The 27,333-nt window shown below is 39.4% G+C and overlaps 1 protein-coding gene across 1 annotated transcript in view; it reads left to right on the top strand.

Moving 5' to 3' along the window:
* Positions 1-23,296, top strand: part of timp2a (TIMP metallopeptidase inhibitor 2a) — a 39,772-nt gene extending 16,476 nt beyond the window's left edge. The window contains exons 2-5 of the mRNA XM_069930017.1: positions 9,137-9,237; positions 16,290-16,398; positions 18,644-18,768; positions 20,168-23,296. Of these exons, the coding sequence (XP_069786118.1) occupies positions 9,137-9,237; positions 16,290-16,398; positions 18,644-18,768; positions 20,168-20,365 (533 nt within the window). The 3' untranslated portion in view covers positions 20,366-23,296. The remainder of the gene's footprint in view (positions 1-9,136; positions 9,238-16,289; positions 16,399-18,643; positions 18,769-20,167) is intronic.
* The last annotated feature ends 4,037 nt before the right edge of the window (positions 23,297-27,333 follow it).

The raw sequence follows: 27,333 nt of genomic DNA, 5'->3' as shown, positions 1-27,333 counted from the left end.
TTTTTGGAGAGTACCCCCAATTATTTTTTTTTTAAATTTAGATATGCAGCCGAATAATAGGCCATTTTGGCCCATTAGTCCATACTTCCCAATTACTCTACACCCCCAGTACATCTTGAACAGTGGGAGGAAACTGGAGCCCCTGGGGAAAACCTATGCAGACACTGGGAGAATGTGCAAACTCCTTACAGAGAGTGTGGGATTTGAACCCTATCCCTGACTGTTGCTGTAAAGGCGTTGCACTAATCGCTACACCAACCAAAATGATCTAGTTTTTAAATATTCATTTAAGCATGTACTATCATATTTTAACAAAGCCAACCATTCAAGAATCCAGTTTATGTTGTAAATATCTAAGTCCCCCACAGATCACATAGCATATGAAATAAGGTCCACAGTGGCCTCAGGAAGCTCCTTCTAGTAGTACGTAATGTTGGAGGATATTCAGAATACCAGACCTACAAGTTGACATACCACAAGGATTTCGCACAGCTTGGCACCAAATCAGAATGAGTGCGCAGTACTTTTCTAGTACTTTAATAAGAATAAAAGGCTTTGTGTTAAACTTTCCAATCATTCCAGTACATGTAAACAGCAGGTACTTAACAAAATGCAGTGGAACTGAAACCTAGAAAATTACACCACAGAAAACAGGCCCTTTGGCCCTTCTGGTCTCTGCCAAACTGAAAAGAGAAAGGCCCAATAAGATGATAACGATGTATCCTGACAGTGTTTTCTTTCTAGCTCTAATGACATTGTGGGTTCCATGTCCTCTAGTTCTCAGCCCATTGATTACAAAAGACTTGCTTGCAAATCAACTTTTGCTCAAAAAGGACCTAAGAATCCCCTCTGTAGAGCACACTGGGTATTTGCATCATTGTTGACCTTCTAAGTAGGTCATAAGGAGTAGATGATGCGACAGGACTGTGTTGACCATCTTTTCAGTGACTGTTTCTGTCTGTCAGGTGTGGACGGATGCAAGCCTTTTTTTTGTGACCGTATGGAAAGCTGTAACCATGTTAAGAACATGACTTCAGCTGTACTCCTTATTTCTCTGAGGTCCAGGAGACCTCGTGACGATTCCAAATGCCACACGTGTTCATATGCACAATCCTTTATTAGTGAAGATGAGATTAAAGGAATGGGTATAACTGAGGAGACAAAAAAAAAACTTTCTCATTTGCCTCTCTGCACCCTGCCTCTTAAGATTCATGAGAATGTAATCTGAAGATGTGGGCTGCTCGTCTGAATAGCAGTACCACTTATTTTTGTGGGCACTGTTTAAGATGCTGCTGCTATCATTTTGATTATTGAAAAACACTTGAGAATGACTTGGTGAAATTCTGCTTGAGAGGATTTGGGGCCTCGTATACATATTATCTTGAGCATGTTGAGTTCATTTGTAGCCACCCCTATTTTTTTTTTCCTCTTTGTGCTCTCTAGTAGGCATGAAAGCATACAATATCAATGGGGGACACAGCAGCTGAACTGCAGCAGCTCCATGCCTGTGGTTTTCAGAAGGTTACTAATTGCTTCTCTCCTTCACTTTTGGGCTTTTATCACACATTATTTGCAGAAGGAATATCAGCAGGTTTAAATGCTGCAGGTCAGATACTTCATTAAACAGGAGGCAAAAAATTCTGCCTTCAGCCATTCAGCAGTGAAGGTCGTGCAGTGTGTTGAGATCAAAGGAGAACATGCGTATTTTCATTATTTTGCAATGAAATAAATCCCTGATTTGCGTTGACATTTTCTTCATTTTCTTCCCCCCTTTTAATTTCATGCACTTGAGGAACAAGAATTTTGGATCTTTCAAGGATGCAGCTTTTTTTTTGCCAGTTTCATTTGTGAGGGCACTTTTTCCATTTCAAATTTAAATAGAACAGCATTGGAATTCCGTTGAGTTCATTATATTTGTTCAGCTTCTAGTATTGAAAGCTAATCTTCTCCGCAAATTGCATTTACCTGTGTTTATAATGCTAATGCGTATATTTTGTCTGAAATCTGGAGTTAAAGTGGATTATAGCTGAAGTGAATCATTTTGAGAAAAATCCCAACTTTGATTCCCAGATGCTGAAGTATCAACTTAATATTGCTAATAGCAAGATTAGCTTTAAAACATTGGGACAAAGCAAGGTTTAACTTTTAGTTTGGCTGATATTCGGGCGAGAGAAGAAATACTATCCAGATTATGAAACCAAAACTTTGGCGCTTTTGAGTAATATTCGACCCTGATGTACGACAAATTTATATGCTAGTTTTTTTTTGTTTTTTTAATTTTTTATTTTTCACACCATAAATCACAATAGCCATGATATACACTTTTTCTTTTGAAGGGCTCAAGCCCGAAACATTAGTTATCTTTATTTTCCTATATAAAGGACACCATTTGACCAGCTGAGTTTCTCCAGGATTGTGTTTTTACTTCAACCACTGTGTATACAGACTTTTGTGTTTAACAAATGATTTCATTTCTTTATTTGAGGGAATTGTGAACTGGCGCAAAAGTAGTCTGGAGATATAATTTCTTTTAACAACTTTGAAGTGAGCTTTGGTTTTTAAAAATGAGCAAAGGTAGCAGGTTAATGCTTGGGCACCAGAGACCTGACGGGTTGGTTAACTTGATTCGTGATGAAATGTAACACGAGTTCTCAGCAGGACTGCTAGACCAATGTATGGTAACCAGGCAGCTCATTTCAAGGTCAGTGAAGACCAAAAGAATTTGGATCTCCTGAGAAATTCCACCTTCTTTTGAATGTTAAGGGATCGGCGACGATAGCAGGCGAAACCTGCAGTATGGTGTGCCCTGTTCCATCAGCTCTGGAGTAAAGCAGAAGAGACCAGCCAATAATGGAGGGGGTGGGGAGGGAGATGAAAGCCCTTTCTAATCTCGTTGTCCCGTACTACATCTTGACGTGCTGGCTTTGCCTTGGAATCTCCATGAACTGTGATTCTAGTAAAATTTCATTGTCTGCTCAGACATGGAGGAGAAACTCACAGATGCAAAGTGATTAGTTTTTTTTCTGAAAAAAAAACCAAATGAGCTAGCCTGCCTGTAGCAAATACAGAGAAATTGCCAGCACTTTTTCACTTATTATCTAAATATTTGTAAATATGCACAAGAGCACAATTGGATCCTCACTGCCACTTGCCCCCACCCTTTCTTCCCTCACCCCTGCCATCCATTCCAGTCACCAGCAAACCAATCATAATTTAACTTTTTGAACGTGGTATTTGGAAATGGTCCTAAAGGCAAAGCAGCGTGCCTGCATGAGCGGTAAGGGATGGTTCTGTTACCTGATGGTAAATGCGAAGAGATTAACAGCTTGGTTCTGTTATCCAAATCTCATTAACTCTGTAAGAACTGTATTTGTTGTGTTGGGTTCACAGTAATTTAATCATGTTGGAATTTGCAAATCTTGTTTTTTAAAGGTGAGGTTAAGAAAGCATTGAATAATCTTCACAAAAAGGTACATATTTCTCTGCTGTTCACAGATAAAATATTAGTTCTTGTGAAATGCCATGGTGATGAAGTCTGTTTTTGAGTGAAAAGAAAAAGAATATTTTCATGCATAGCATAAGTGGACTGAAAGTGACATAATAAACATGTGTTATGTGTTATGACTTCATTCTTGTAAAGTGGTTGCCAAGGGAAGTAGTAAAGAATGGATTAGAATTTGGATTCTAATTCCCAGTGCAAAAAAACCAGCCAAGTACATCCCTGTGCAATTAACCCTTGGCTTGCCACTCAAAAAAAAAACTGCCTAAGCAAATACATTCCATGTCAGACGACAAAACTCTGCAGCACCTGAGTTTTCATTCACTATGTGCCAAAGTCAAGCCCCAGACTTTGGGTCAACTGTTTGGCTATGTGGTGTGGAGATGGGGCACTGCCTCTGGGGAAAGGAGGAAAATTAGGGGAAGCAGACCTGAAACTCACTTTCGAGGTATGCCCCCAGACGTCATTGAGGGCTGGGCCTGAATCAGTCTGGCCCTTCCTTCTTGTGAAAACTGGTCAGCATCGGGGAAAGGAATTTACTGCAAACACTGGACTCTGCAGGATTCACTTTAACTTTGGCAAAGCAAAAACAGATTATATAAAAAAATTAATCAATTGAAAATGTTAGGAGATTTGAGCTGAGAAGAACAATATATGCAATTTCTTTGCAAGATTAAATATTTAAAATCTCTCAAAATAATTCACTTTTTTAAATAAAAAGAGCAAAATCTTTTTTTAATAGAAAAACGTTCATGGTGTCTTGCGTGGCATTCATGAGACCTTGCATATTTTTGTCCTCTTGTACACGGTCTGCAAGCTTGAGTGTGGAGATGTTTAAATTTTAAACAGATTCATGTAAATTGCTGAGATTACCTTTTTTTAAAAAAAAAGCTAAACACAATTAAACACAACTGTCTCAATTCTGCTTGATTTTAAACAAATTGAAAAATGTGGCTTTTACAACTGAAGACAAAGCAGTGTGCCTGCATGAGTGGTAAGGGATGTTCTGTCACCTGATGGCAAATGCGAAGAGAATGGCAAAAGGAAGCTTGATCCTTGAAATATCTGAATCTGGAATGGAGACTATTTCTTGTAAAAATAATATTGTCCTTACTCAGTTTGAACTGAACTCTCACTGTAAACCTACTCCCTGTGCTGTTTTTATTCTGCTGTACTTGTAAATTTGCTGATAGCACACAGAACAATAGCATGAACCTGGTTTGGAGTTGAGGTCCTACATTGTTACTTTTCCCATTGCTGCTTTCTTGTGTCCTGCAGCAGGCACCCTGGACCAGGGAGGGCACTAGTCAGCCACACTTGCTGATGGGTGTGTCATGCTCTCAATCAACCACATTAGACAGAGAGTTGTGATTAGTAGGCTTTAATCATTTTAAGACATCAATACATCTTGCATGTTGCTGGCCTGGTTCCAAGGCAGGTACTGAGGGAGGAGTTTGGGCGTAACAGCCTTTATGGGATTTCCAGGAGGGAGGAGTCACAGGTTCAGGGGGAAACTTGGTGTTAAATTTATAATTTTGATTTTTGGTCCTGTATCAGCTGTGATTTGTTCCTCAGAGCACAAGATCATAACAAATAGTAGGATTAGATCTGGCCATCCCTTGTGTTTGTTCTGTCATTTATGAAGAAATGACCTAACCTTTGCCCAACTTCTCTGCACTAACCCCTGATTCCTTTAATAATTCTGCCTCATCTACAGGAAAAAGAATCTCAGGGTCGTATGTGGTGTCACGTATGTACTCTGACAATAATTCTGAATCTATGCTTTGGTTAAATCAGATCATACAAGTTAAATGCCTAAAATAACCATGCATTTTATGGACTGTTGGATGAATAACTTTAAGTAAAAACATCTAATTATCCCTTCATGTATCCTGATCATTGGGAGTCAAATTGATGAAGCTTTGCCTGTGCCTCAATTGCCAGACACTTGTAAAGGTACCGGCCATCTGCAGTGTTGCAGGCTGAATATAATTTTAACAGATCGCTTAGAAAAGAATTTAGGTCAATGGCCTAGTGGTGAATTACACAGTTAAATTTGGACAAACGTCTGTGTATTCAGACACAAAATTAATATAATTGTGCCTGTAGATTTTATGGCATCCTTTATTTAGATGAAGACTAAAGCTAATTAAGGTGACATCAAATGGAAAAAAATTATTGTAATTTGAAAAGAATTAAAGTCTGTTTTCACACTGGCTAATTAAGACAAGGTATTATTTAACTAATTGCTTTTTCTCTTAATGAATAAGAATGCCCAAAAGTTGTGGGGTTAAAGAACTGACAGAGAGATGCAAAGGAACAAAAAAAACTTGTTTGTAATTTTTACGGGCATTTCAATGCACAAATGTGCCTGCCTTCAATTTCCACAGATTTGTTTAGGGCCTGTTATTCTCAAACTTTTGAAGTTCGATTTGGTTAGTAGGAAGTGCTTTGCAGTGATTTAGCTATACTCTTGCCAGTAGTTTATTAGCAATACTGCTACTTATTGATTGCCAGGATGAAGATATGATGATATGGTGCTGGGAACTGAAATGGTCACTGTCTTGATAGAAATGTAAACAGCTCTCAATCATTTTAACTTCATAGGGATGTGTCTCTCGTTTCTCAATGAGATCGGTAGCGATTTGGATGCACATTTCTGTCTCTCCTGACAGGAATTCTGATAACTGCACACCACAAAACTACTGTTGTCTTGTGTTGAGCAGCAGCAGAGAGAATACTCTTCAGGTCAAGAGACACTGACCACTAGCAGTTTTGCCAGAGGATCAGATGGTTGCATGATAAGAGTGTAGCAATAGATAAGGTATATGGCCTCTTTATTCCAGGGTAGAAGTGCCTAAAACTAGAAGGTGCAGCTTTGAGTTGAGGGGGTAAAGTTTGAGGCTTTTTTAAATTTTGCATCAAAAAGTGTAGTTACTTGGAAATCTCTGCAAAGGAAGCAGATACAATAGTAATGTGTAATAAGCATTTGGATAGGCACATTAACAGTTGGGGAATAGAGAGATATAGAACTTGTACAGTTCAAATTGGCATCGTGGTTGGCACAGGCACCATGGGCTGAAGAGCCTGTTACTGTGCTCTACTGTTCTATGATCTTGTGTACATTCTCTCTACTTCTTTCAATGCTTATTCCAAGTTTTGCTCAAAATAGAGAAACACATTCACCAGCTAAAGTGGGGGAGGGGGGAAAGCAGTAGCCATTCAGGAAGCGGCAACCTTGACCCTGTTGCCATGAGACTTCATTGGGTCTGGGATCGATGCTGAGTTCCTGGGGCTACTCACTCCTGCCTGTATATAACCACACCTGTACCCGTGGTGGATCTGTTCTGCCAGTGGGACTGTGCTGGAGAACTGTAACGTGCTGTGTGTATACAAGTCTTCAGATGTTTGCAACCAGGCCTTTGCAACCAGACCTTTGCAAGGGTAAATGGGCTGGGAGCTACTTTCCTCCAACTGTTAATCACTCAAGCACTTTCTGGTTTAAAATTAAGTCTTATTAATCAGACTGTCACACTGTATCGGGTAAAACTCCCTCCCACCATCAAGAAAATCTACATAGAACGCTGTAGTATTTTTCTCAAAAATGACCAGCCTCTATTTGCGATTTTTAAAAAGAATTACTGACAAATCTGTTTTTAATTGCCACCATATCAGGAGACAATTGGCAAGAAATTCTTTCCTTCCATGCAACTGAATTTTAGAAGACTTGTGTGCATTGGCAGTTCAACTGGGATGAGTTACAAGACCAATATCTGCAGATTTATTGTCAGAGTACATACATGACATCACGTAGAATCTTGCGATTTTTCTTACTGTAGGCGTGGCAGAATTACAGCAGATTGGAAGTGCAACGCACACATAAACAAAGAAATGTAAACAAAATAACTGCAATACAGAGAGGGGGGGGAATATCAATAAAGTACAAAAGTAAGAGTTTTTAAATGAGTCCCTGATTGAGTTTGTTGCTGAGGAGACTGATGGTGGAGGGGGAGCAGCTGTTCCTGAACCTGGTGGGGCAAGTGTCACCTAAACCTCCGCAAACTCCTGAGGAAGTAGAGGCACTGACGTGCTTTCTTCACGACGCCATTCGTGTGTTGAATCCAGGAAAAATCCTCTGAGATGATGAATCGCAAGAACTTAAATTTGCTCACCTCTCCAAGAGTCTCATTTATTCTCAGCAATCACAGCATTAAATTGAAATTTGAGGGGGAAAAATCTATTCTGATTTCTAATTGGCTTGAAAATCCACCAATTAATGCAGTGTTTAGTCTCCAGTGCTGAACCCACCTGCCTCCTTTGACCCCTGCCCTCAACGATCTGGTCAGGTTAAACACCCAATTTCACCAACATACCTCTCAAAGAGCCAGTACATTTAAAGTCCTGTACATGACCCTCACCAGAGATGAATATGTGCTTGTGAGAGTTTTAATTTAATTGTTCATTTGTCATGTTTTCTGAAACACAGAAAGAAGCTTTGTTTCGTGTGCTCTTCAGGCCCACAACTCAAACACCAAGCAATAACAACAAATACTTTCAGAGAATACTGTATCAATCATCAAATAGAGCAGGGTATGGAGAAAGAACAAAAACATAGTGCAGGGAAGAGAAAAAAAAGGTAGAGTTGTAAAAGACAGTGCAAGGGCAACTTTTGCCATTGTGAGATCTGTTCAGGAATCTAATAACCTTAGGAACAAATCTGTCCTTGAATCTGAAGGATAATGTCCTTTGTCTGCGAAAGTGGGAGAAGAGAGTAGGGTCAGACTAGTCCTTTTAATATTTTAACAGCTTACCTGAGACAGGCGGAGTTGCTGGAAGGGAGACTGGTTTCCGAGACAGCTTGAGTTGTATTTACCACTCACTGAGGATTCTTGTGGTCTTGAGCAGAGCAGTTTCATCCAAAGCTGTGATTCATCTTTAAACATTGGAGGGTAATTAGGGACGGTGATTTTTCTCAGGCTTGTAAGAAAGTAGAGTCTCTGGTGCATTCTATCCATTAGTTGCATTTACCTCCATCAGTAGAATCACATCAATAAAGTTTAATGCAATCTGGAATCGATGTGCTAATGCTTGCCATCAAAGAGAAACTTCTCTACAACCTAATGTATGTGTCCTGCAGTTTCACCTTGTGGTCCAAAACAACACCAAGTTGTAACTAATTGTTTTTTGTTTTAATCAGGAAAGTATCTTATAGATTCAGATGTACAATTTTCCTGTCCCTTTAATCAAAGATTACCATGGATGATTTTTTTTTTTTGCGTATTGATTTGATTGGAAATGTCTTTTCCAAATATCTTTTGGAATATTAGAGTGGCGGTTAACGTAATGCTGTTACAGAACCACCTACCAGGGTTCGAATCCTGCTCTGTCTGTAAGGAATTTGTACGTTCTCTCTGTGTCTGCGTGGGTTTCCTAAAAATGTACTGGGATTGTAAGTTAATTGGGTGGCATGGGCTTGTGGGCCAAAAAGGCCTGTTACCATGCTGTATGCCTCAATCTAAAATCAAAGTTATTCTTTTATCTTCTGACTTGGGAAAATTTTCTTCCTGATTAATTCTGTTGCTTTCACTATATTTCTATTGGAAACTAATTAATCTCTTTTTTTTAAAACTTTTTCAGTGATCAGAGCAAAAGTTATTGCTAATAAGCAAGTGAGTTCTGGAAATGACATCTATGGAAATCCCATCCAGAAGATCCAGTATGAAATCAAACAGACTAAGGTACCTCGAACAAAGAATGGAAGAAAATGAGAATTGTGGTTATTTTGGAATGTTCTGATTTTTAAATCGAAATACTGTTCATTCTCTAAATTGTGTTTTGTTATTGATCTATTGACGAGAAAGAACCTGGTGATGCATTCTGCTGCGTTGCCAGATTTCCTTATCTAAGGAGGCTCCACCAACTTTTGTGAAGGGTATTAGTTACTGAGTGTTCAGATTGTCTTGCATGAGAATCAGAAGGACTTTGGTGTGAATACAACAGCAATCAAAATCCTTTGGAGCTTCACGCTCACGGGTTTGGTGAGGACATGCTACTGTGTGATAGAGGTAGAGGGAAAAATATGGGTTGTTGCATTTTTGATTGGGGAGAACTTCACTAAAACTTGGGCAATTGTCCACTGAAGCTTAGCTGAGGAACAAGAGAATAAGAAGGGGAAGGGGGAGGAGTGAATCATGTTGATCACATTTCCTAGATGATCAGTAGGAATAAGAGGGACAAATACAGTGATCGCCAACAACTGTATAAATTATAGGATGTAATAATAGATTTCAATTTCCCTTCCATTGACTGGAACCGCTATTATGCAAAGATCTTGGATGGAGTGGAGTTTAAGATTGCCAGAAAGTTTTCTCAAACAATATGGAGAGGTTCCCATCCAGAGAGGGAGTAACACTGGACCTCCTCTTGGAAAATGAGGTAGGGCAAATGAAGGAGGTGTCATGAGGGAGCATTTTGGAACTCGTGACCATGATTGGAATAGCCTTTGAAAAAGTTAAGACTGGTCATCAAGTTCCCATTTGAAAGAAGGCTAATTTCACTGGCATCATACTTGATCTCTAAAGTTAATTAGGGGAGGCTGTTTGCAGGTAATTCGAATCTGGCAACTGGGAGACTTTTGAAAGTGAGCTAAGAAGAGTTGACTGACAACATGTTCTGGCAGCAATGGTGAACCCTGGTTGACAATGGATATTGAGGCTCATTTGGGGAGAAAAGTGTACATGAGGTTTAAGCAGCTGCAATCATGTTACAACTGTACAAGGTATCAGTGAGACCACATTTAAAATATATGTAATCCTGGCCACTCAGCTAAGCTAGAAAGGGTGCTGAAAAGGACACTGGGAGAGGGGGGCGGCTTAAATTACAGTACACTAAAATTCCTTGTATCTGGCACCTATAGGGATTAGTAGATGCCGGATAAGTTTATTTTCCAGTTGCTTGAAACTTTCTCTTACAATGCCTAGCTAATATACCTGCATTAAGAATAAACAGTTTAAAAAGACAAAATACCATACAGTACTTGCACTGAACAAACTTCCCTTGCATGGATGTGTAATCCTTAAAGCATTTTACTTTATTTTCAGTCACATTCTTTGAAAACATTTAACTGTCATTGCACCTGCAGGTTCTTCTTCCACACCCCAATAGAGCCGCCCAAAAGATGAACAAAAACATTATAAACAATTAAGCCCCTCCCCCAAGTTAAAGCCTCCAACTGGGATGACTCTTACTAAGCAGGGTTAAAGAGACACCGTCCCACTGTCCCGTCCCATTTCCACCCCCCACCCCAAAAGGCGAGCAGCATCAACCAGCTCTCCATCCTGGGCGACGCCATGACTGTTTCACACAACTTTATTCAAACAGCTGCTACGAGCAAAGCATGACCAAGGCTCTCCGTAGGTTGAACACTTGCTCCCATCTTCACCAAAGTTTTATGTGTTAATTCAGAGAACACTTACTTTTACAATTTTAAACTTGCGTATTATTATTTTAAATGAATTTTTTTAACCAGTTGCTTGAAGCTGCCGTTTGCTTGAATTCTGGATACCTGGTATTTTACTGTATAAGGAGTGGTAAAATAGGCTGGGATATTTCCCTGGATTGTAGGAAACTGAGTAGTGACCTTGTAGGGAATCATAAGGGACATAGATAGGGTTAAATTATCATACTTCCAGGGAATCTAAGATTGGGGGGTGGGGGTGGGGGGGGGGATGGATTTAAGCTGATAGGGGAATGATTTAAAAGGAAACTAATAGTGGTCGGTATGTGCCACAAACTGCCTGAGGAAGTGTTGGAAGCAAGTGCAATTGGAGCAGTTCAAAAGACATTTCAACATGTATGCAGATAGGAAAGATATGGGGCAAATGTAGCATGAGTTAAGGTGGGCAATGTCATCCGGAAGGACATTCGGGCTGAAGGACATGTTTCCCTGCTGTCGAACACGACGACTGTTGAGGGATAGATAGTTGGAGCGACATTGAATGCGAGGTCAGGCCCACTCCTGCTTTTCTTTTATATAACAACTTCATATTCAAGCTTTGCCCTTTTCCCTTCTTTTGGAGGGCGAGAGCACGTCCATTTATATCAGTGGTTTTCAAACTTTTTTTTCCACTCACATTTCTTCTTTGGCTTGGCTTCGCGGACGAAGATTTATGGAGGGGTAATGTCCACGTCAGCTGCAGGCTCGTTTGTGGCTGACAAGTCCGATGCGGGACAGGCAGACACGGTTGCAGTGGTTGCAAGGGAAAATTGGTTGGTTGGGGTTGGGTGTTGGGTTTTTCCTCCTTTGTCTTTTGTCAGTGAGGTGGGCTCTGTGGTCTTCTTCAAAGGTTTGAAAACCAGTGTTTTAATCCTATCTAATTGACTTGTTATGTGCCCGGTTTCATAACTCCAAAGAAAATGGGCCAATGACCACTTTTCTCAAGTAAATATTTCAGGGTCCAGAGCACTGGTTCTCAACCTTTTCTCCCCACTCGCATACCACCTTAAGTAATCCCTTACTAACCTTAAAGCACCCGTGACATAGGGATTACTTAAGGTGGTATGTGAGTGGAAAGAAAAAGTTTGAAAACCACTGATATAAATGGATGTGCTCTCGCCCTCCAAAAGAAGGGAAAAGGGGCAAAGCTTGAATATGAAGTTGTTGGGGATTGTTAATCTTCTACCTGCCTTGGCAAAACCTGGAGCAATAAATTATGCATTTCTGGAGGCTCCATTCACACCATACTTGTCAAGGTTTCCATTTGTAACAAGAATGCCTAAATTGTCCAAGGTTTTCTGCCTTGGGAAGAGATCTAGCCTAGCACAGGCAAGAGCCAAGTCAGCATCACTGATGAAGTCTCTCAGGCCAAGGAAGGTGGAAATGAGTGCCCTGTGCAACTTCCCTCCTCCTGGTGGTCACTGAACACTTGTAGATTTTGCTTCTCGTGCCTCAAAATCTGCCTCTCCCTCCTTCCATCCAACCTGGGTGTGTTTGCATTTCTTCTGAAGAGCCAGGTGTAGTCCATTGATGACCTGCTGGCCCTTTTCTGAAGTTCCTGCCACACAGATGGGCATTGGCACACCTTGGTTTGTACAGGAGGCATTGCTGTTAAAGCAGCAAGTCGCAGTATGAATCAAGTGCCAAGCAGTAGAAAGGATTCCGGCAGCTTGGCCTTTCATGTTTTTGATCTAAAGTTCAGAGAGGCTGTATTGAAATCTCCTGGGGCCTACACTGCAAAAGGTGCCTTTACAGTGCAATAAACCCACAGCCCCTTTAAGTTAATGTGCAAAAAGAATCTGACTTGGAACTTTCTATGCTACTCCCTCTGTTGGTTAAGAATTTTTATTTTCTGGCATAGTCACAACACTGTTGATAATGGCAATGCTCAGTACTGTTTCTTCAGGAATTTCATGGACCTTTGTATTCCAAGTACAAAGTTTACTACAGTAGAAGTTCTAAAATCTGGACTGGGATTGGGGTTGGTCTGAATTTTCAGATTTTCTGGATTCTCGGGCAGTACTTTTAAGATACAAATTTAAGGAGGAATAAAGAAGAGAGGAACAGATCAATTTTGATAATTTGTTCATTCGTAAATACAGCATGCTTCCTTTATCAAAATTAGCAGTTTTAAAGAAAAATGAAATCAACACTTGACAAAAGTGTTAACAGTTTTTTTTACTGCAGAAAAGCGTAATGCTTGAAATTGTGTTTAAAAATGAACATTGCAGAAGAAAATGCAGTTGACAATTGGATTTCTTTGTGATAAAGTTATCTGTATTAAGGGTGGTTCTTTTTTGCCACTGTACATCCGTGGCGCTTGCACATGCATGCACTCAAACGCCCACTCAATTTAAAAAGTTTGACAGTTTTCAAAGTCTGAATTCTCAGGTGGTTTGGATTTCTAGCATCCAGGTTTTTGGACTTGTACTGTAATATGGGAATTTTACGTCGTGCAATGTTTTAAAATGCCACGCAGGGCCTTCTGAATCATGTGACTCATCAACCCTGTGTTGAGCAATGAGAACTTCTCAGTTTGAATTCCATTTAAATGCTAATTGCATTGGGATGTTTTCAATATTTTTATCACCATGTTTATCCAAAAGTCATTTGGACTGGTTAAAACTCTCTTGTTGTGTTAACCTGTTTGGTGAGAGATGCAGTCGCTGAATGTGTAAATAAATCTTGATAACATTAGCTGAAACTTGGAGTGCTGCAGGCATAACAATGTTTCATGAAATGATGGTGAACCAGTGCACAAAGCCAGTAAATTATGAATCCATTGAAGATGGATATATCAATCTACTGTTGAAAGCTTAACCAATCATGGGATTGAACATGCATGTCTAATCAGAAGGTCATCAGAAATCTATACAATTTTTGCCAATTTTGAATCACAATGTATCTTTACAAATAAGGATGTAATTTCCCTGGCACTCACACACATTTAGGAGTAACTATTTTCCAAAAAAATTTATTTAATTTTATTGGGGTAAGATGTAATATGAGCTTAGTTTTAGATTTGGCTATGTCATAAAAATGAGACCCACGCGCAATCATCTGGAAAATGACAGAACTTTCCTTGAGAAATCTGAGACTGCTGGTATTAAGATGCCAAGTTGCATACTGAGCAATTTGGACTGTTAAAGAACTGAATAAATGGGGTAAATTTTACATTACAAAATTCCTTATGACAAATATATTCATTGCATTAATGAACTGGAAGGTGCCCTGAGAATCAGAGGGAATAATTGACATCTGAGTGAAACAAGAAGTCTGCAGGTGTTGTGACTGTAGTTTACACAAAAATGCTGCAGAAACTCAGTAAGTCACACAGTGGTTTTCATGTAGTAAAGATATATAACCAACATTTTGGGCCTGAACCCTTCATCATGGTTTGAGCAGAATGTAGGCAGGTGCCTGAATAAAATGGTGGTGGTGGTGGGGGAAGAGCACAGGGACACTGGCAAGAAGTCGTAGGTGGATGTGAGTGAAAGAGCACAAGATAAAAGCTGAGAAATGACAGTGGAGGGGGCACCTCTCTGAATAGAGAGGGAGGGGGTGGAGAGCTGGAGAAAAGGAGGCCGGGATGGGGAAGAGGGGCCTAATGGAAACAAGAGAAGCTGATGTTAACGCCATCCAGTTGGAGATTGGTGCCCAGACAGAAGGACCTGTGCTCTTCCCACTGACCCCTCTTCCCCCCCCCCCCCCCCCCCCAACCCACCCACCACCATTTTATTCAGGGCCGAAATGTTGATTATGTATTTTTGCTGCAAAAAAGTATTTTTGTGTAAACTATAATTACCATTGGATTGACTCCTCTGGCATTGTTGTGGAAGAACAGTTGGTGGTTCATACAATGTTCATATAATTCTTGATATAATTAGACCAGAATATTTTCAGAGCTGATGACATAGCCTGCCTAGAAAGAAATAATTTTAAATGTCTGCTACTTGTCAGATCAGATTGTCCACGGTTGTATGAAAGCACAGAAACCTCATAATAGAAAACAATCGAAAGTTAATTAATTTTGATTTCTCACAGTTGTGACTTGTGTATAAAGGGGTAAATTGCTTGATTAAAGGATAATTGCCATATTCAGTAGCAATGGAAATTGGTAGTGTAATTGTCTCGCTTCAGTAGCAATAGAAATTGGTAGTGTAATTGTCTCGCTTCAGTAGCAATGGAAATTGGTAGTGTAATTGTCTCGCTTCAGTAGCAATGGAAATTGGTAGTGTAATTGTCTCGCTTCAGTAGCAATGGAAATTGGTAGTGTAATTGTCTCGCTTCAGTAGCAATGGAAATTGGTAGTGTAATTGTCTCGCTTCAGTAGCAATGGAAATTGGTAGTGTAATTGTTTCGCTTCAGTAGCAATGGAAATTGGTAGTGTAATTGTCTCGCTTCAGTAGCAATGGAAATTGGTAGTGTAATTGTCTCGCTTCAGTAGCAATGGAAATTGGTAGTGTAATTGTCTCGCTTCAGTAGCAATGGAAATTGGTAGTGTAATTGTCTCGCTTCAGTAGCAATGGAAATTGGTAGTGTAATTGTCTCGCTTCAGTAGCAATGGAAATTGGTAGTGTAATTGTCTCGCTTCAAAAGTCCTTCAGTGTAGCCCGCAAGATCTGTTGGATATCACTGCATCTTAAAATGTCAAGTCTCAGCTGGAGCTGAAAAGGCAAGCGATACATAATTCAGAAATGTCATTACCCAAAGGTGGGTAATGGAGACAATTAAAACCTAGATATTTCATTAATGGAAGGAAAGAGTTCTGATGAAGCATTTGCAAAACTGGAGCAAAAAGATCAAAGACAATGATGGTTGAAGGTTTATCCGGGATTCATTTGCATGTGAAATACACTTTAAGAATTGTACATTGCAACCAAAATTTAATCAACAATAGGTAAATTGTCATTTAAGAAAAAAGCCAATTCATCCATTGTAATATAACCAAAAAGGATAAAATTGGTATTTACTCAATTTTTTGCCAATTGTTTATTCTATCATTCATGTAAACTTCACTGATGGAATTGTCTGCCACTGAATTAAAAGATTAAGATTTACTCATCAATATCCTGCCTGGAGATCGTTGGCTAAGCAGCACTGATATAATATCCAAATTGTACAGATTGTAAATTAATCTTCAGTAAACACAAGAATATTATATAACAAGTATGCTTGTTTTAAATGTAGACAAGGAACATTTGGTCCACCACATTACAATAATGTGACGTTGTTACGAAGGATAGTTAATCAATGAATTTCACTAATTTAATAGGCAAATTCCATTGTTTACAGATGTTCAAAGGACCAGAGCACAATATTGAATATATTTTCACTGCCCCTTCATCAGCAGTGTGTGGAGTCATGCTCGATATAAGTGGGAAAAAAGAATATCTAATTACAGGTATAGTGCTTGATTTTTAATTTTGAAAGTTCCATCCGGATTTATCAGACAAGTTCTTGCCTTTACGAATCTCAAAAGGTTCCAAAAAATGAAGCTGCGAGGTCAATCTTTCTGTTGAGCCCAATGAAAGTTTTCAGGTTTAGTTAAAAGGAAGAGGGTGGGATGGGGATCAGAGTGAAGAGAATTCAATAGTAAATTACCCTGTTGTTATCTCTGGTTGGCAGATTTTGCACTGCATTAAAAGCAGTCTGGACATTGCCTACTAGATAGTAGATGGCAAGGAAAAAATGTAAACATTTCAGTGAGGTATCTTAAAAATAAGGCATACATGTAATTTGCCATGTACCAGCCCAAACCTATTCTCTACGACTTTCACTATTTTGCAAGGAATTGCAAATGGGGCTGAAAACTATGAATTCTTGACTGGTCACAGAAGCAGCTGAACATAGTCGGGACTCTGATGTTGCTCTGAGAAGTTCTTCCTGGGACTGTAAAGATCGATCTTCATCAATCACCTTCAATTTTGCCACAGAAGGCTCCATCCAGTGGAGCCATAGACCGTTTTAAATTTACACATGCAGCACAGTAACAGACCCTTTCAGCCCATGAGTAAGATGGGAGGAAACTGGGGCGCCTGGAGGAAACCCATTCAGGCACAGGGAGGACGTACAAACTCCTTACAGACAGCATGGGATTCTCCCTGGTGTGGCTCCATTGAAGGTGATTGACGGTTGTCACATCTTGCAGAAATACGGCTACAAAAAAATGAACAGAAATTGTTTTGAGCTTGAGGCCAAGCAATCTTGAATAACCTTTCCTCCTTTGAACAGTGCCATTGTTGATTCATCAGCCATATCAGGTTTAAACAGGGGGACACCTGCTTGCTGATGTCATTGTCAATAGACATCTGGAGACTGGGATAGGATCCATCTGAAGGCCAAAATTGAATCCATTTTTTAAAGATTTGCTAACAAATAATGGCAAACTCTTCTTCTGCATAAGCAGATCCCTTCCCTACTAAAACTTTAAATTGGCCCTGATTCCAAAATGAGCCTGTTGCTTTCCTGCTACTGGCAGGGCTGAAGAAAAATGATTTAGATTATTTCCAGCTCTGTTAGGGTTGAATGCATGTCTATAAATTAGCATTCACACTTGAAACAGCTGTAGGGGAATGATAGGCAATTCCAGAGTGCTGGATTGAGACCATTTTGGTGGGCAAAGTTTCATCTGGACTTGGGAACCTATTTAATGTAATGCAAACTTCCTTCCCCTCCATGGACTCTCCCACTGTCGAGGAAAGGCAGCCAACACACTGAAGGACCTGTCTCACTCCAGTCTCGCGCTTCTTTCCTCCTCCCATTGGGAAGTTGGCGTAAGAGTGTGGAAAGGGCACACCAACAGGCTTGGTGTTCCCTGAAGCTATCAGGCTCCTGAATGAACTCCATGCTGCCCTTGCTTAGTGCTAATTTATCTTTCTTTTCATTGCCATCCTATACACTGTAATGGTGCTTTTTACATACCTGTATGAATGTTAGATTCTTCTGTGATAAGAACCTTTCTCATTGTCCTGGGAATTTCCTGACAAATATGTACACAAGGGGTCTGAAAATGTTTCGACCACAGCACTGAGATCTTCACCTTCTGAAGGGCAGTTAATTAATAAATGCTGGCCTGCCAACATGTGGAGATCCTCAAGAATGAGAGAAAGGAATATAGTGCAGTACACAAGTGTGGGGGAAAACTCAGCAGGTCATGCAGCAGGATCACTATTCCTCATTTTCCTTTCCTCCATATCTCTCTGGCTTTGTCTATGTATGTCTCTCTCCCTTTTAGCTCTGCATTCACAAAGTTACCCCTCCTCTGATCAATTCTCAGCTTTTCTCTTACCAATGGCTACTGAGAGTTTCTTGGTTGTTGGCCTATGCCCTCTCCCTGCCTCTTTCTTCCCTCCCTTCCCTGTCTTCATCATTCCTTGATGAAACAGTTCAGGCCCAAAATGTCAGTGATATATCTTTGCCTCCTATGGACACTGCAGGACCTGCTGAGATTTTCCAGCACTTTTGGGGATCGTGACCCAGAGTATTTGGAAACTACCATTTGTCAAGGCTTCCATGTTTTGATGTGCACAAGATGTATTTATGCCCGTTTGACACAATAACATCCTTGCATTCTTGAATTGAAATCGCATTCAGGGAACAAAAAATATCTACTGATTGTCAAAAATAACTTTTTCATATGCTCACAGGCAAACTGGACAAGGATGGGAATATGTCAATCACTCTCTGTGATTTTATTTTGAAATGGGACATGCTAACTCTCACACAGAAGAAAAGCTTGAACCAGAGATACCAAATGGAGTGTGGATGTAAGGTAAGGAGAAACAAATGACCATGAAAATACTCTGGAATGAGTAAGCTGTCTGGGTGACAATTGAATCATAATGCACAAGGTCGGCCAGTCTGTGTTTCCTCAGAAGGACTGGTTCCTACTTCCTTGCTTGTATTCAACTCGCACACAGCTTAATGTATAAATTTGCAAGTGGCTGCCATTCACTGATCACACAGCAATCCAGAATGCTTCACGAGGCAGTCAGGGTAGAGTTAGACACAGCCCCAGAAACTCTGGTTCAATCCTGGCCCTTGGATATTGTCTGTGTGGGTTTGCTTGTTCTTCCTGTTGTTGCACAGGTTTCTGTTGGGGACTGCAGTTTTCTCCTCCATCCCAAAGACATGTTGGTAAGTTCATTGAGAATTCCCTGATGTAGGTGGATGGCAGGAGAATGGGGAAGAGTTAATGGGCGTGAGGGAATAGCTTTAGGGAAATAGGTTTGATGGCAATATTGTAAGAACTGGTGTAGATCCATTGGATTGAATGGCCTCCTTCCACGTTGTAACCTCTGAGTGTCCTCCAATTACCATCAGACCTTTAAAATAAACCCAAAATAAGAATTAATGATGTTGTATATTCAAGATTTCTTCGCAATAGTACAATACATGTACTATTGCATGAAATTGCCATCTGCCTGCCATAAGACAGACAAAGAGTCACCATTAATGACACCCAGTGCCCCTTGGAGTAAGGGAGAAAGAGAACAGAGTCCCCTCAGAGTCACTAAGTGTCCGTGGATTTGCCTTCAGTCCTCCTGCAGCATCTGTAGCCCCACAGACTCCTGGTTGATCCATCGGCAACCCAAGCTCCACATCCAAACCTCCAACACCCAGGGGTGCAGAGCTCACGATGGGGCCCCTCGGGCACCTACCTGTCACCGTTTTTGGTGAGCTTTGGCACCTTAAAATAAATTAGCGCTGCACCCCTGCCGACGCCATTAGGAAGCCTTCAGCACCCAAGGTCCTTTGGGGGCCCTTCCTGTCCTCACCACCCTCTTGAATCCTAGCTCCGATACCTGGTTCCCATGGGCTGGTTTCCAGCAGTCCGCCACCTGCCTGGCTGGAAGTAACTCGCAGCCTGTGTAGGTCCCTCAGCCACTGAACCTTTCACTGGTCCGACGCCCGATGAGGAAAGTGAGTACTCTTTCAAATCTGTCCCACTATTTGATATAATCATGGTTGGTCATTGCTGGCCCCTATTCCCCTTCTGCACCAGTTCCCCATGACCATCATTTCCTCAGTCGTGAAGTTCCACTCATTATTTCTTCACATCAGATGGTACATTAAAAGAAAATGCTTAAATGGATAAATGTTTGCAGACCACTGGATCATTTTAAATTGTTCAACTTCCACCACTAACCTTTCTCTCTGATCCTCATTAGATTGTTAGGTGTCCATTCACTCCGTGTTACATCAGCTCTCGAAGTGAGTGCCTGTGGACAGATTGGGTAACTGAGAAAAACGTTCACGGACGTCAGGCCAAGTACTATACTTGCATTAAGAGGAGTGACGATTCCTGTGCATGGTACCGTGGGGTTACGCAACCCAAGAAAGAATTTATGGATGCAGAAGACCCATAACTTTATTCCATCAAATTCTCCTATCAGGCAAAAATACACACAAAAAAGTGTTGTCTATAATCTGAAAAATATAACCCAAATTTCTCTGTCCAGTATAGCAGATCTGTTTGCTTACTGTCTGGTGATACCTGTACGTAATATGGCATATACCTAGTATTTCACATTTGGCGTCAGCTGTATAGTAACGCATTTCTCTGGCTAAAAATAGAAATGCGCCTTTGTTTGTTATAGAAATCTGCAAATATTTGGTACAAGTCTGAGTGTGTTTAAAGTGAGGATTGACTCCTCTGTTTTGTAAGTATTTTTATCCCCTTGAAGACTTGGAATAAAACACTTGCATTCATGTCCAAAATTGATAATTTCCCCTTATTTCATTTTAGGAAATGCTGTTGTTTTTACAGATTCTTGACTATTCTTGATATAATTTAACAAATTTGTCACAATAACTTAACAGTCCTACAGATTTAGACTTTGCATGATGAAAATGTATGTTGCAAGCTGAAAAATGATAATCCACGCTGAGATTCTTGATATTTATTCTTTTTGCAAATCAATAACTATGATACTTCAATTATAATTGTCACGATAATATTTAGTTTTAAAAAAAATTAACCCAATATGAGCCGTGATATTGATTATCATTTAGGCCATAACTATTTTGATCAACGATAATCTTTAAATGTTTAATTAAATGCTTCTGTTCAAGTTGTTTGTTTTGGGCATATTAACTCCTACCATTTACACTTGGCAATATTCCAGATTCAAGTTCAGCACTGCCTGATGCAGAGGGAAGTTTCCCATCTCTCTCACCTGCTATCCCTTAGCTCTCTTAACATTGTAAGTTATCCCAAGATGCTTCACAGAAACGTAGATTCAAAATTTGACATGTGGCCAAGAAAGGAGAGATTTGGACAAGTGGCTAAAATCATCATTTTCAGAAGTGTGTTAAAGGGGGGCAGAGAGAGCTAAATGGGCGGAGAGGTTTATCAAGTGAATTCCACTGCTCAGAGTCTCTGAAGAACAATCCTCGATGAACCAATTAGACTTGTTTCCCACTCCAATTAGTTCTGGAACTCGGTGATTGCTAAAAACTGTAACACAATTGAACAAAATAGGATGCTTGCAAAGAGAAAGGACTTTTATCCATCTGATGTTCCACCTTCAGTTGCAGAAGTCCTGGGTGCAATAGTCTGAAGCATTGAGTTATGAGAGGCGCTTCATGCTTTGTAGGCTCCTCTGGTGGTCTGTGTGGAGGAGTAATCTAATTGGCTTCCTCAAATTCTCATGAAGGAATATCCCTTAAGTTCCACTTTGGGAGAATAAAAAGAATTTACAGGCCACATTAAGAGACTTTCCACTGCCAGTAATGGAGAATGATCCTGAAGCTATAATCTGATCATACTGCATTGCAGAAGGTAATGAAAGTGTGTAATTCTTTTTCAAAAGGCTGTGGCTGTTTGGTCAATTGAGTTTTGTTTTAAATGAGCAAGGATGAGAGACAGGAAGCAACGTTCAAGCTGTGGTATTGGCATCCAGATCTGTAGATACGGTGTGTCAAATTAGCTGAAGCAACCTAATTTGTGCCTGGCTCTTTTTTTTAATCTCCTCTCTTTCCAAATGATATGTTAGTGCACCATAGGCTAATTTCTGAATTTTTAAAAATCCATGAGCTAGACATTCTGTGACTTTGCACACCAGCAAGTATTTTATACAATGCTCAACAAAGTATTCAAGTTTATTTGTTGAAACTGCCAAGACTCTTAATTTTTTTTAATGTGACCATACTAAAGAACAAAATTCCAAACCACTTTGTACCTTTTTTTTAACTATCAGAACAATGGTAACATTCAAGGCAATGGAGAGTGTTCCGCCCTTGATGTATAAATAAATACAAAGTTAGATCTTGTGGATAAAGTGTAAAGGCAATGCAGTTGTAGGAAGTCTGAAATAAAAATAAATAATGGTGGAAGATGAGAGGGCAGTGCAGGGAGGAACAAAGGGTTTAGATTTCAGGGCTATGGCTTGCATCACAACCACCTGGAATCAAAATCCAATCCTTTCCCCAGATTATTTCTCATCTGCCAGGCGGTCCCACCATTTTGTTTGTTCTAAACATGAAGTAACATTATTTTGAAAGGTTGCAAATTTGAAGAAATGCCTTTTGCTTTTCCAGCTTATTTCCTTTTTAAACTGCAGTATTTAATCCATTCTCTGCACAAAGAGTATATCTGTCCTGCCCAAGACCATCCCCCATCGATCGCCAGGTAATGCACACCAGTAAACGTCCCACTGTGTTGGAAATTAGGCATTGAAAATTCTGCTCCAAGGGATATAATACAACTTCTCATTATCAAAATTTTCAACACCTATTATGTTTGGATGCAAATAAATTAAAGCTTTATATGGAAAAAAATCTGATTTTGAACATTAACATATTCCTCGTTCATCACAAAACAGCTGCCTTGTAAATACCTCATGCATATTTCTTTCATAATTAACAAGTTCTTTAAGTATCACCAATAATAAAGATGAGCTTTATTAACAAAATGGATAGAATGTCACATACCAAAAGTTATTTTTCTACATTCTTGAAGTATCTTTGTACTTGATGCCCGAGATCGAAGATTTGATCTTTATTTCTTCTGTAATTCTTCAAAGTTTTATTAATAGAATGTTTAACTTATAATTCTTTTAAAGCTAAGCCTTTTAAGTGTTCAAAATATTGCTGCCATAATTTAAGGCTTTAATATTTTGCAATGATTGTTAGGAAAATCCAAGACTTGCAATTTGATCTGTGAGCATATAAAAGGATGATGAGAAACATTTGGTGCATGTGTTACTCTGTATAATTCATGTAGTGAATTCCATGTGGACTGAATTCATGGAATAAAAACTGTATTATCAAATAAAGATTTATTACTATATATATAACTGAAATGTTTCTGTGTTAAATATCTAGGGCTTAGAAATTCATTTTGGACAATGGTGCAATAAGGGCCTTGTCAAATCAGTAGGAGTTGATTGCAATAAAAGTGAATATTGATTCTGCAAGAGTTGTAGCCAACTCTTTCCAACCGATGATGTGTTCTAACATGCAAGATTAGTGTTCAGATTTATTGTCTAGAGGATATACATGATATCGCTTCTAACTGTGAGATTCTTTTTCCTGTGGGTGAGGCAGAATTGCCACTAATGTAAACAAATAAAGAAATGTATATACACTGCAATACAGAGAAGGGGAGATATAAAAGCAAGAATCCTTAAATAAGTCTCTGATTGAGTTTGTTGTTGAGTCAGATGGTGGAGGGGGAGCAGCTGTTCCTGAACCTGATGGTGCGAGTCTTGTGGCACCTCTACCTCTTTTCCAATGGTAGCAGCGAGAACAGAGCATGTGCTGGGCGGTGTGGATCCTTGATGATGGCAGCTACTCTCCTTGCTCATGGATTTTTCTGTCAGATCTTGGAGTATTTATGTGCAGGAATCACAATTACCACAGAGGAGTTAATAATTTTCTTTTAAAATTACCTCAACAGGATTGAAATCAATTATATTTTTAGTGACATTGCCAGCAAACCAGAAATGGGTCATTTTGAATTTCTAGCTGCTGTCCTCCATCTTTTGGCACTGTTTTGACATTTAGTGTGTCATGCAAAGCTATGGGTTGACATTTGGAAATGTTTTTGAAATAGCCCATTGTTTATATGAAAAGAAATGTCAATTTAAATGAAAGAAGTTTTGTCTGTCAGCATATTTTATTGGAATGTCACAGAAATTAGGGAAAAAATCCACTCATCTCTTATGCTGGCAACCATCCTCATAATTGTTGGAATTTGGTATCAGTGCCAAATAGTTCACCAGACTCAAATTAAATTTCAATATCCATGAAGCAGTGAAAATTTTGAGAGGATCTATTTTTAAAAACTCTTGTTCCTGAATTTACATATTAATAGGGTGCATTGAAAATGGTTTATGTACTAACTCGACAGGAGACAATTCACAAAAACAATGTCCTTAAAATATGAATCATGATGGCTTTCAAGTGAGAAGAGCTTTATTCTTCATCCATCTTACTGCAGCCTCCGTTCACATCATGGTCTTGATGCCCAGAACGTTGACCTTTCTTTTCCTCAGTGGATGGTGCTCGACCGCTGAGTTCCTCCAGCAGTGTGTGCTTGGCTTCAGATTCCAGCATCTGCAGTCTCCTGTGTGCCTCCAATAATCCACGATAGTGCTGTTTACTGGCATTAAAAACAGAAGCAGAGCTAGACTATTTGCACATAATTGAAGCCAATGTCTGCTCTGTCGTTCAATAATATTGTGGCTGATCTATTACCTCAGTACTACATTCCTGCACTAACCCACTTCAGTCATTCCTTTACTCTCCAAAAACCTATTGATCTGTATTGTGAACTCCAAAGATTCCCTACCTCCTGGCTTAATAAATTTCTCCTTGTCCCTGTTCTAAATAGCCGTTTCTCTATTTTGAGATGTAATCTTTGGTTTTCGACAGCCCAGTCAACCTTGTTAAAATGAGTAAAACCTGAAAGTCTGCAGATGCTGTCGTTGAAATAAAAACACAATGCTGGAGAAACTCAGCAGGTCAATGTTGGAACCTTAGTATTTTTACCTATTCATTTTTCATGATTTTTTGATTGCCTCAAGCGACTGGCAAAAAAAAAACATGAAAAATGAATAGGTAAAAATATTAATGTTCCAAAGTTGACCCCACCTGAAATTAGTGAAATTGGATGGGGAATATACCCAAATTTATAACAAAAATATACTATGCTCTCCAGAGTAAAAAGGAAAAACCAGGGTTGCAGAGGTCAAGGGAAAGATGGGAGTCGGTCTTGGGTGTGGTGATTTCAGAAAGAAGCTGGTGAGATTGGTGTAAGGACAGCATGACGTCAATTATAAATGCAAGATGCGGACTGCTTCAGTATCATTTTTTTTTTACACCAATTATATCTTATCCCACAAAAGTTACACCGATCAAAAGCCGAAATTTCAGAGATGGGTTTCAGATGTGGGACTGAGACAGGAACATTTTTACATGCCACGTGGTCGTGCACGAAAGTGAGACCATTTTGGTAAGAAATTGCAGAAAAATTAACCAGGATAACAGGAATGGCCTTCACGGGGGACCCGGAGCAATATATTAGGTAATTTCATGGAAATAAGCAATACATTGACCAAATATAAAATCTCATTTATAAAAAATATCACTGCCGATAGCAAAAATATGTATCACGATCACTTGTCCAACTCCCTTTTAGTCAATAGCACAATGGACTGTGGAAATGAAATGTAAACCTATGGGGGAAAAAATCCTATACAACATAAAGAATAAATATGACACTTTTATCAAGGTCTGGCAGCCATACCTGGACCACATAGGGGCCCAGATACAGTAACAGAAAGGAACAAAAAAAGGGTAAAAAAGTAACTATATATTAAAAAATGTAGTTTCCCCACATGTCCTCTATATATTTAAAATATATGTAAGCTCTGATGGTGAATGGATTTGTATGTATGGAAGGGGAGGAGGGAGGGAGGGACCTTTTTGTTTGTGAGAAAAAAGTTTAATATATTGTATATTTAAAATGTTTACTATGTATATTTTTTGAAAAAAAAATATAAAAAAACATCTTGAGACATGCAAACATGAAAACAACTGGTTTAAAATTGGCGTCCCCTTGCGTTCAGTTCACAACCCATACAACATGTAATCTCGAGCAATTGGAAAACTCACTTATCCAACATCTACCAATCCCCATTGGTGCTGATACTGTGGGGTTTTACTGTATTTGCTCACTCATCGTGAGTACTAGCTGCAGTTTATAGAACGCTTGAAAATGAAAAGTTACCTTTTGCAGCCTGGCCAAATCTAATTTATTTTGCTGAAAGATTACAGCCCATTTTGATCTCCTCATTCTGAAAAGTAAACAAGATATATAACATCTTAACATTAAGAAGAAAATTTTCTTTTCAATATTAAACAACATTTGTTCAATTTGTAGTGTTTCATCTGGGCATTAATTTTTCATTTGCTCCAGTATATGGCGCTGGAAATAGGAATTCCTAAAATGAATGTTGGGTACATTAAAATCTCTGCATGGTTTTTTTTTTCTTTACAGCATAAGTGGACGAATTATTTGCAACTTCAACAGAGTTCCTGCCACTGAGGGGAAAACTGACAGAGTAGCTCAGTAGTGCCCTCCGCTGAACAGTCAGGATACTGCAACTGTTTGAATAACGCATTAAAATATTTGCATTCAATTTTCCAATTTTTCCCTTTTTATTTTCATTCAAGAAAGCTGCAGTTTACACATGCTAACTATCTGGATTTTAATTCTTTATCCAAACCTGTTTGAAGTTATGAAAGATAATTACGCATTGTTCAAGTACTACAACTTCCAACTTTTTTTTCTCGGGGATCATTGAAATGCTTCAAGCCTGTGAGATAAAGATGATATTGTTCCACCTAGTCTGGAGGTACAAGATAGACTGCAGCTTTCGTAGGTTTTCTGGTGCCATTTCATTGGGAGATAGGAAATATTATTTTCCCAGTGGACAGCTTTTAATGTTGGATCAAATCATTTGAGATTTTTTTTACCAGAACTTCCTTGAGACCTCAACAAATTATTTACAAGCATTAACAAGAGGAGAGTTCTTGTAGATTTTTTTGGGTGCTACATATTCAACATTTTTCAAGGCCACGGTGAGAGGGATTTGTAACAATCCAGCCACACACGCTTCTGCCGAGAATACTCTGTCTATAGAGGTGAAGGTCACTGTGGTCCTGAATGTTCGTAAATCATTTCCACTGGAATTTCAATATTTGCTGCATCACCCAAACAGAATGGTAATCACACATCATCCTCGTCCATCCCATAACTGCCAAAACGGTCAACCAGTTTACCTATCTCGGCTGCACCATTTCATCAGATGCAAGGATCGACAATGAG

The sequence above is a fragment of the Narcine bancroftii genome, chromosome 3 (genome assembly GCF_036971445.1).
Source record: "Narcine bancroftii isolate sNarBan1 chromosome 3, sNarBan1.hap1, whole genome shotgun sequence".
Lineage (NCBI taxonomy): Eukaryota > Metazoa > Chordata > Chondrichthyes > Torpediniformes > Narcinidae > Narcine > Narcine bancroftii.
Note: the sequence above shows the minus strand (reverse complement) of the source record. Positions and strands in the feature narration are given on the sequence as shown.